At 34.1% G+C, this 10,504-nt stretch overlaps 1 protein-coding gene across 1 annotated transcript; it reads right to left on the reverse strand.

Annotated features, from left to right (window-relative positions):
* Window positions 1-7,404: 7,404 nt before the first annotated feature.
* LOC18047813 (probable receptor-like protein kinase At1g33260) lies at window positions 7,405-9,285 on the reverse strand. The gene is made up of 2 exons (XM_006439093.2): window positions 8,441-9,285; window positions 7,405-8,326 (listed from the first exon to the last, which is right to left on the reverse strand). The coding sequence occupies exons 1-2, from the start codon at window positions 8,820-8,822 to the stop codon at window positions 7,602-7,604; spliced, it is 1,107 nt and encodes a 368-aa protein (XP_006439156.1). The 5' UTR covers window positions 8,823-9,285; the 3' UTR covers window positions 7,405-7,601.
* Between the last annotated feature and the right edge of the window lie 1,219 nt (window positions 9,286-10,504).

Below are 10,504 nucleotides of genomic sequence, written 5' to 3' on the forward strand. Positions count from 1 at the left end.
ATTGCTAGAGTCTTAATTGAGTATGACGTTTCTAAGCCTTTATTGAAGCGTTTATGGATCGGGGAAAAAGACACTAGCTTCTGGCAATATATCATCTTCGAAAAAGTGCCTCATTATTGTGCTACCTGCAAGCACCTGGGCCACTCCGATGACACCTGTTACATCAACAAACCCGAGTTGCGGAATGCAGCTCGTGTCGGTCCAGTTAAGAAAAATGTTGTTAATGTTTAGGGTAACAAGTCCAAGGAACCTATTAAGACTCAATACGTCCAGAAAGTTGATAACAAAAAGCAGAACGCGGCGACAAATGAAGCGACAAATCAAAGTGCTCATGATACTTCAACAGTTGCTACTGCTGGTTTTGTAGCTACAGTTCTTCCTCTTCCAGTTGTTCATGATGTTAGTACCACCAATGCTGAAACTAGTAAAGCAACAAACGAAGTTACTACTACTGAAGCGACACACGTTATCAGTTCTCATTCTCATGTTGTTGCTGATGTTATTCCTTCGACCATAGTCACTTTACCTTCAGTTATGCGTGCTCCTCCTGAGCTCATGTGTAGTGATCTTGTTCCTGTTGTCGACAAGACTGATAGTGGGTTTGGTTTACCTGCTGTTACTGCTGTTGGTTCTATGGCCACTACTTCTACTCCTTCTAAAGCTCTTGGGCCTTTGAGCAGCGATCTCGTCCCTTATGTGGAAATGACAGGCGGTGGATTCAATTTTTGTGATGCTCCTGCTTAGGATCCTTATCGATTTCAATAAAGATTATATCGCAGTTCCTATTGGCAGACTGCCACTTCTTGTGATTCTATTCCAGATATTCCTTCTATAGAAGTTATGACAATCCAATGTGCTTCGCATGATAATGCGCTGCTTTGCACTCTCAATACCCGATGCACTGATTTTCCTGAGGTATCTCCTATAACCAACAATTCAAAAGCTAGAATTGGAAAGTCATCGGATCGAGGATTACAGCAACTCCAGTGATGAATTTTGTGGTGATGACCGTTTTGGCATTTCAGACTCTGAGATTATGGAAGATGCAATTATCAAAAAATTGGGCGGCCAAAGAATTATTACCTCTACGGAGGGTTTTACTGAAGTTACTTCTAGGAAGGACATCAAAATTAACCATAAACATCAGCGATTTTGATTTTTCCATCTTTTTAGTAGTATTTGTTTTGTTATTATTTTACTCTGGAGGTTTGGTTCATGCTGAAATTGGTATTTTAAAAATTATCGTAACAAATCCACACAACAAACAATCTAACTTCTTAATAAAATTGAAAGCAATAAGTTCAATAAAAGCACAATAACAAATGAGTAAGGGAGAAGAGAAACAAACACACGAATTTTTACGTGGTTCGGCAATCCCCGCCTACGTCCACGCCTCCAAGAGATCTAAGCTTGAGGATTTCACTATCCGAGCCTTTCCAAGGCTTTAACCGTTTACAATTGACTTTAAGGTGTCAATGAACCTTTACAACAAAAATATTATCTCCCAATCTCTTCACTCAAGTGTCTCACATACTCAAACACTTACAATTAAAATAAAGAAATGAAAGTTATAACAAAACTCACTCCAAGAGTAGATATTCAAAAAATGAAGAATAAGAGATGATTCAATGTGTTTTGTGATTTGCAAATTGAAAGCTCAAGATATCTCGTGTGCTTTTTGTTTATGCTTGCTAGAGAGCTTGAAAATGAATTGGATTTGAGTTTATATAGTTTGAGATCAAAAACTAGCCGTTATGCACATTTTGGTCATAATCAGCTTACCGTTTATGGAATTCGGTTAGCTGCTTTTATGTTACCGTTAAGGCAAAAATTTGAATTTCAGAATATCTGGTATGCCGCTTTTCATATCCGGTTAGCCGCTTTTGAAATCTGAATTGTCGTTTGCGAAATCATGATAGTCGTTTATGCTCCAAAAGCTTACTGCCCAGAATCCGGATTGTCGTTTACCACATCCGGTTAGCCACTTGCTACAGTAACTGCTACAGTGAAATATTTTTTAAATTTACAGTTTGACCCAAACACTTTATAAAACTGTATTATGGCTCAAAACGTTATGAAAGCTTTCAAATATGTCCAATTTCAGAATTTCTAAATAATGCTCTGTCAATCCCAAAACTTTCTGAAATTATGATTTCACCCAAACTAGGTGAAATTATAAAATGACCCAAAAATATTTAAATAATTTAAAATAGGTCCAAATCTGAAATTTTAAAACAATATCAAAGGTTTTAAAATACTTTCATTTTAGTTCAAAACACTTTAATTCCATAACATCATTTTCTTAAAAAGCACAACTCATAAATCTTTGTTTAATCAATACATGTGGTTTGGTATCATCAAAATCAATATCTATAGCCATATGGGCTAACACATGCCCCCCTCCAGTATTTGTAATTTGTCTTCTTTTTATCTGCTGGTAGGGGTCCCGCCAAACCCCCCACCTCCTGGTGACTTTAAATAAATAACTCAAAACCCTAAACCCTAAACCTTAAAACCCTAAACCCTAAAACCCTAAAACCCTAAACCGTAAATCCTAAATCCTAAAACCTTAAACCCTAAAAATCCTAAACCCTAAAAACTATAAACCCTAAACCCCCAACCTTAAAAACCATGAACCTTAAACCCTAAACCTACAGGAAATCTTTTGTCCTCAAAAGAATTTATATGTTCATTAGTCTCTTTAGCTTTAATGGGCACAACCTCACCATTATCATTTTTATCAATTTCTTTGGCTGCCATGGTCATAGCTTATTGTTGCCTAAAGGCATCAGTTTTATTTTCTGAGAATGGAGCAATTGCTTTTATATTATGAGTCAATACCAAAATCCTTCAAGTATTAATAATTTTTGAGTTGTTGTAACCAATTTGTTTCCTAAAACCACTGTAAAAAGGTTGTGATATTTTTTTCACATCTATGGCATGCAACTCCTCTTCTAATTTAAGCTTTAAGAATTAAGCTAGTTATTAAATGTCAAAGGAAAATTTATAAAAAATATATATATATAAAAAGTGAGAGAGAGAAAAAGAAGGATAAAATTATTTGTTATGTACCTTCACTTGACCAAACATCATACCAAATATTAATGACTCCGGAGCATTAGAGCTAGTATGCCTTCTAACTATCTAATTTAGAAACCTTAAATCTTTGACACGCTATACTTTTCACCGCAAAGTCATTACAAACTTCATGAAAAATCTCAAATTCTCATGCCTCTACAAGGAAAAGCCATAATTAATATTAATATTCATGATAAGCTACAATATTGACAATTTGTTACCTAAAATACAATGGGCAACTAGGAAGACCGTATGCCTCTTCTTGAGGAACATAATATGGATTTAGGCTTTTTTTATTCACTCCAATTGCAATCACTCTTTATACCTTCCAGTGTGGCCTTAAAGCATACATGACCCCAAGGATAACTAACGAAATCTTCAAAATTGTCAATCTAGTGAATATAATCTAAATTGATATATGACCTCCACTCCTTTCCAAGTAATACGACCTCTAAAAAATATAACATGGAAAATTTAATTGTTTCCATATCTTCCTCAAACTTAGTTGACCCAAATGTCTAACCTATAGAGTTATATTTCTAAACTTCGTGCAACCATCCTATAAAATGTCGCATACTTGATTACCATCATCAACAACATCCAAGTCAAGTCTATAAAGTTCTCCACAATTCAATCCTGTAATTAATGAAAATTTAAACATTGAGAATCGACACAATTTCTTTCGTACCTTGAAGTATATTCTTTTATCGGATGAATGTACATGCGTCACTACCAACTTATGCAATAATTGAGCACAAAATTGAAACTGATTTAAGTCTAAAAAGTGTCCAACATGATTATGAAAAATCTCAACTTGTTTATCACTAAATTTCCTTTTTATTATTTATAGCGGGTCTATTGATGACAAATTAGTAATTTCACGCTTCCTATTTTTCTTTTAATTTTTTTAACTTTTTTTTGTTGACATTTTCTGAATAACAACAAACATAGCAATACTGTATTTTTATGAATTAAGAACCATGTAAAAGAGTAGCGTATCACAATCAACTGATAATCTATATAAATAATCAACCAATTGAATTTTTACCATTTCCATGAAAAAAAAGGTTGAAAAGTTTATTTTTCTTTATTTTGTAAGAGACGCACAACCAATTTCATTGATTCTTCAACACAAAATCCTAAAGTTTTGCTTTTTAACCAAAACATCAAAAGTCTAAATCAACTAATTTACAAGAAAAAAAAATTGAATAATTACCTTATAAAGTTTGTCGATGCAGCAGCAATGGAGTTTCCTGATGATCGCTGCAATTACTGCCTTTTATTGAAAGTTTAGGTAACCGTAAGTATTTCTATAACACCGTTCTAAGCATTAAATAGTATACTCTTATAAAGACCTTAACGAATTCTAACGTAATTAATAAAAATAATTGAGTGATATATAAATATTGAAACGTTAAGTGTGTAAAAAAAAAAACTGTCAAAATTCTTGTAGGCTGCATAAACATTTGATTGGGGAAAAAAAAGATAATGATTGAGAAAGAATTTCCCAAAATTTATTGAAACATATGATTGACACTACAAGAATTTTAGCCTTCAGCGATGAATTTTTTAGCGACGAAATTATTTTGGTCTTTTGGTGACAAAATAAGGATTTCGTCACCAAATCCAGTAAATAAAAAATTAATATTTAATTGTGGGTTTTAGCAATGAAATTGTCGTCACTAAAAATTACATATTGTGACGAGTACCTTTTTTCGTCGCCAAAAAATAAGGCGGCAAAAGAATTATTGGCGCGCTGGTTTTTAGCGACGAATGGTCAATCTTTTGCGATGCAATATTTTGTCGCTGAAAGTATATAATTAGCAACGACACTTGACTCTTTAGCGACGATATGTTTCGTCACTAAATGGATATTTAGCGACGAAAGTGGATTTGTCGCCTTTATCCTTTTTTGCGACGAAACCTTTAGTCGCTGAAGAATTCTTTTGGCGACAAATATGGTTTCGTCGCTAAAACTTTTTTTCACTACGACATGCTTTTGTCGCAATAAAGGAGACCTGAAATAGCAACTGTAATACTCTTTAGCGACGAAATATTTCATCGCTAAAGACTGCTCTTTGGCGACGAAATATTGCGTCGCTCAAGATTGCTCTTTGGCAACGAAATAGTTGGTCGCTAAAGATTGCTCTTTCGCGACGAAATAGTTTTTGTCGCTAATGGTATTTTTAGCAACTAAATATTTCATCGCCAAAAGTCTATCATATTAATTACAAATGTGGTAAATCAATATAAAGTTGTAAATTTAGAATGCATTTTCAATTATTTTAATTTTTGTTCATGATTAATCCTTTTATTAATTAACAAGTTATATAATTTTCATTATAATAACAAAATAAATTTATTAATATTTTTAAAAATAAAGAAAATAAAATGGGTTAATTATTAATTCAAACGTCCCCAATTTCAATCCGAAGATTAAATTGAGATAAAATTTTATTTTTAATCCTGCATAAATAGGCCGGAATTTGGAATCCCAATCGAGATTCAAGAAATTTTGCCAATCCGAGGAAAAACTAACAATTTTTTGTAAAATTAATTCATTTTTTATTAAGACTTATGACTAATCGTATTAGAAGACTTTTAGTTATAAGTGACGAGTTGTTCATCCGATTGCACGCTTCTTAATTTCAAAATAATTATTGAATGTTAGGTAGTTCAATTTAGCTTAACATATATTTTGATTAAAATTACGAGTTAAATATAATATTGTATATCTTTTAAAGGTTAAAATTAAAATTAATCCATATGATTGTTAGAATCTATAGTTAAATTTATTAGTAAATATAATGTAGTTAATGTTCTTTTTAAAAAGACTATCATTTAAACTTAAATAAAAATATTTTCTCACATAAGATTTTTATTTATGTAATTATAAATTATCAATTCAATTTAATTATATGAAATTGGATTTTTATAAAATATAGTTTATTATAAACCAATCGGTTTGGTGAGTTTAATTAAAAATATAAAAAGCAAAATTGAAATAGGCAATTCCTATCTATTTTCTAGCACTAAATCGGCAATCCCTCTCTCTCTCACATTCACGATCTCACTCTCACCAAACGTGACGAACTCTCGTTTCTTTGCCTTGATTCAAGCCTTCAAGGTCAAGCATCCACTGCCGTCACCATAGTCTACCGCCGTTCGTGTACTACTGTCATATTGGGAAGCTGTCTCACTCACGATTCAAGCATCCACCACTGTCAGCCACTGCTCATCTACTGCCATCATCTTTGTCAGCAACCGCTCGTAACTAATTCATCATCGCAAGCCGTCGCCGCCGCAATTGCTGCCTCTCTCAGTTGTTGCTGTCGCTCTAGTGAAGGTGAGTACTGAGTTGGCTATGGCCATCTTGACCTTTCTTGCCCGCCTTTTTTCTTTGCCTCTGCTCATCACAGGACTCAATTTTTTGAAATTTGGAAACAATTAACAGATGTTTTGGTTGAAGGATAATATAAATCGGCAAAGGAGGGCAATTGTGAATTATTTTAATAGTTTTACCCAAATTATAGATGGGGACATAACTTGGACTCTTCTGAGGGTAATATAAAATTTTTGGTGGGTTGTGAGTGAATTCTTTGAATTAATTCTTCAGCTTACTTTAAAATATAATGTTATTATGCTTTGATTCAAAACTGTATATCAAACTCAAATTTACATTTTAAAACGCGCCTAAGTTTAATCTAGATAAGGACTGAGAATTTTCTGTTCATTTACAAGTACATTAGACTGGGCACTTGTAATGGACATATCGTTTCTAAAGTTTGTGCTTATCATGAACGTGCGAAGATTCAAGGGAGGGGGCGTGAGAGAGTGAAAGGCATCAAATCCATTTGGCCTTTTATGATTGTGATAACTTTTCACGCTAAGAGAGAGCTATTGGCCACGATTCAATTTTCCATGTGGTGGAAATTGAAAATTTGACGGAGCCTTTTGATTCAAATGGGTAATAATAAGAACATTTGATAGGAAAGTTCAAGGAAGGTTATGGGCTTAATACGTGTAAATTCCACGTTCAATTTTATCACGCTGAGGTGATGTTTCTTGAATTGTAACGTTGCAAGTATTTGCTGAAGTAGCGAGTGTGTGCAAGTTAATTCTTTGAATTAACTTGGATGTCTTATAAGTTAAAAACTTGAACATCGGATTCCAATATTTGATCTCTATTAAGCAGATAATAGGATTAAATTCACACTTAAATGTTAAAATCTAACAGGAATAAAAATAAGATGGAGAATTATTGGATGCTTTTTTGTAATGAAGTTTTCTCCATAGAATTATTCAGTTTTGTGAAGTATAATCATAATCATTTTCATCGTAACTTTTTAATTTTTTCTATCACATATCGTCGGCACACTCAATCTTGTGTCCACGATGGCATGTAGGTATTTAGTTACAAAAAGAGTACAAGGGTTAAAAAACAAAAAAAGCAAAATCAATTTACAATTTTACAGATCGTGCAAGTGTTTGTCCCCATCGAATAAGGAACAAAATTACTTACATCATAGTCTACTTGGATCTTTCTGTGGTGAGAAAAGGAAGGAGATGGAAGAAATTTGGTCCTTGATACTATGCAAAATTTGAGTGGCAGAGGGCCTGAGAATGGGGGACTGACGAAGGCAGAGAGCAGCAATGGAAAGCATGGCCCTGGCTTCATCCAAGTCAAAGTCCCCGGCCAGTCGTGGATCCACCAATTCATTCACTTTTGTAGCTTCGCAATCAGCAATATCGTTGAGCATAGATCCTGCTAAAGAAGTCAACAGCTGACCGTTCTCAGGGCAAAAGGCCTCCATCCCCGTTACAAGTTCTAGAAGGATGACTCCAAAGCTGTAGACATCAGTCTTGGTTGAGGCCATTCCGGTCCTTAAGTAGTGAGGGTCTGTGTAACCTGGCGAACCTATCATCATCACTTGCTTCGTTATCCTCGACCTCGAGGGTGAAGGGGAAGGGGAAGGTGGCAGCACGGCGGAGGAGAATCCCATCTTTGCAGACCCAAAATCGCAGAGCTTGCAATTGAGATGCTCCTCCAGGAGGATGTTAGAAGCTTTGATGTCGCCATGTACGATGTGAAGGGTGCATCTCTCATGTAAATACTCAATTGCTTGCGCAAGTTGGAAGGCTATAGCCATGCGGTTCCTCCACGGAAGTTTGCTGCTGCGTGGAGTTCCATGGAGCTTCTCTTGCAAGGTCCCGTTTGGCACGTACTCAAACAACAGGACACCTTCATCTGAAGCACACAATAACAGTAAATTAATTAATTTTAGCAAGCACAGAATTAACTAAATTGTATTAAACATGAAGTCCGGAAATTGATGGGAGCCCTGCCGAAGTAGGTCTGTACCTCTATCGTCACAGTATCCGATAAGTTTGACAATATTGTCATGGGAAAGGTGGAGTAGGATATCAAGTTCCTGCTTGAAGACCTGACTGAGACGGTCGCTCCCGACGTGGATCTTGATTGCCCCATTAGTACTAGTGGAATCATTAATCAAGCGAGCAAGATAAACGTTGCTAAACCCTCCGGATCCAATCACCTGCGAGAAATTCTGGGTGAACCTCTCTACGTCATCCCAACTGTATTTCTTTACAGAGCGACCATCAATACCGTCGTCATGATCGTGATATTGATCTTGATCTTGATCAACGACAACATCAACTTGATCGAAGGGTTTGCGAGTGCGTCTCAAATTCTTGATTCTGAATAACTTGGAGAAGAAGGCCATAAGAAGTTGCAAGACTGGTAGTACGAAAAACAACGCGGAAACACTGATCAGGGCAATGACAATTGTGGAGTCAACGTGTGAAAGTGATGGTCTCTGACTACTGCAGCGTCTTGGGGGTTTAAAGGAGATGTCGTCGGTGGGTTAATGTTGGCGGCCCGCGGTGGGTGTGGGATGGGAAGAGACGCAGAAGGTGAGTTGAGAAGAAAAGAAAAGCAACAACGTCAGTAATAATAACAGAGGGATGCTGGACCAACCACCACTACACCCACAGACACAGACACTACTGGTGGGGATATAACGTCGTCCCAACATGTACATCTTACTCTTATTAGTCCTTAGATTTGTCAGATGTGTCAAACTCTGGGAGCAGAATTCGACACCGACACCCCCTTTGATCTTTTCAGATCTGTGTACATTACACACAGTCACGACAGAGATAGTACATGAGAAATTTGACTCTCTCTCTCCCTCAATTATTCAAATCGTTTTCTTTTCCTTTTTCTTTAATTAAACTTTTTTATTGTGAAACTTGTGTGATTTAAATATGGTGTGCTAACACCAACACTGAGAAATCCATGTTAAATTGTAAACAGTGGCGGACCTACAGCTGGGCTAGTCCGGGCTGTAGCCCGGTCTAGTCCAGAAACAAACATTTAAACCCCCTATCTTTTGATTAATTTTATATAAGGAAAGCATTTTTACTTTATTTTTATATAAGTCCCTGATTCAGTTACCTTTATATTTTTATCAAATTTCATAAAATAATAGAGTTTTTACTTTATTTTTAAATATGTCCCTAATTCATTTATATTTTTTTTCCAACTGAAATTAATGACTTATTTTATAAAATGATTAAATTATATATTTATTGAATAGATTGAAAACATTAGGGGGTCTAAAATGTTATTACTAGTTTAATTTGTTTTAAAAAAAAGTATATCGTAATATAACATTGTCACTAGTACTAAAAATACTAAAAATATATATAATAAAAATTATTAACAATTTCATAAATTTTTTATGTGAATGTTGAGATTTTATTTATTAATTATATTAATTAAGAAGATAAGTTAGAAAACAAAATTTGAGTATTTTGATATGATTTTTTAAAAAGAGTCAGAGTGCCTGACAAAAAAATAACAGTACGTAAATACCTTTTTGCTAGGTTAGAGTTTAGTTTATTATTGAAACTCTTGACGACTAATATTTTTATAATTTAAAAAGATGAATAAATTTTAATTGTTTAATTTATTTAAGCTCGGTAATTAAGTACTTTTCAAACATAAAGTTCTATTTGTAATTTTTAATTTATTATAATTACATGTATTGATTTATTCTTAATTGATTTATTAATTCTTATATAATTAGATATTAATATGTGTTGCAATGTTATATGCCATAATTAAAAAATAATATTTTTATATTTGAATTATCTTTTGGTTTCTAGTCTTTTGTGTAATTATTTTTATTTAAAGTACATATTTATAAGATTTTTCATGTCCCCCTTATTTGATGTACTTTTTTTTTTTACTTATGAATGTTTATGTTCATTTCAAAATATAAAATTTTTAATTTAGCCCCGGTGTAATATAAAGTTCTGAGTTGGCCCCTGATTGTAAAGAAAATAAAAAGATGATTTCCCTTGTTTATGAGTCAAATTAATATGCGCAGTAGCAGGTTGC

Source organism: Citrus clementina, unplaced genomic scaffold (genome assembly GCF_000493195.1).
Source record: "Citrus clementina cultivar Clemenules unplaced genomic scaffold, Citrus_clementina_v1.0 scaffold_3, whole genome shotgun sequence".
Taxonomy (NCBI): domain Eukaryota; kingdom Viridiplantae; phylum Streptophyta; class Magnoliopsida; order Sapindales; family Rutaceae; genus Citrus; species Citrus x clementina.

What these genes read in the sequence shown, in the direction of transcription:
- LOC18047813 (XM_006439093.2), bottom strand. Translation starts at nt 8,822, where the DNA reads ATGGCCTTCTTCTCCAAGTTATTCAGAATCAAGAATTTGAGACGCACT. An exon ending in CGGATACTGTGACGATAGAG is followed by an intron (nt 8,327 to 8,440) that starts GTACAGACCTAC and finishes TGTGTGCTTCAG; the next exon opens with ATGAAGGTGTCCTGTTGTTT.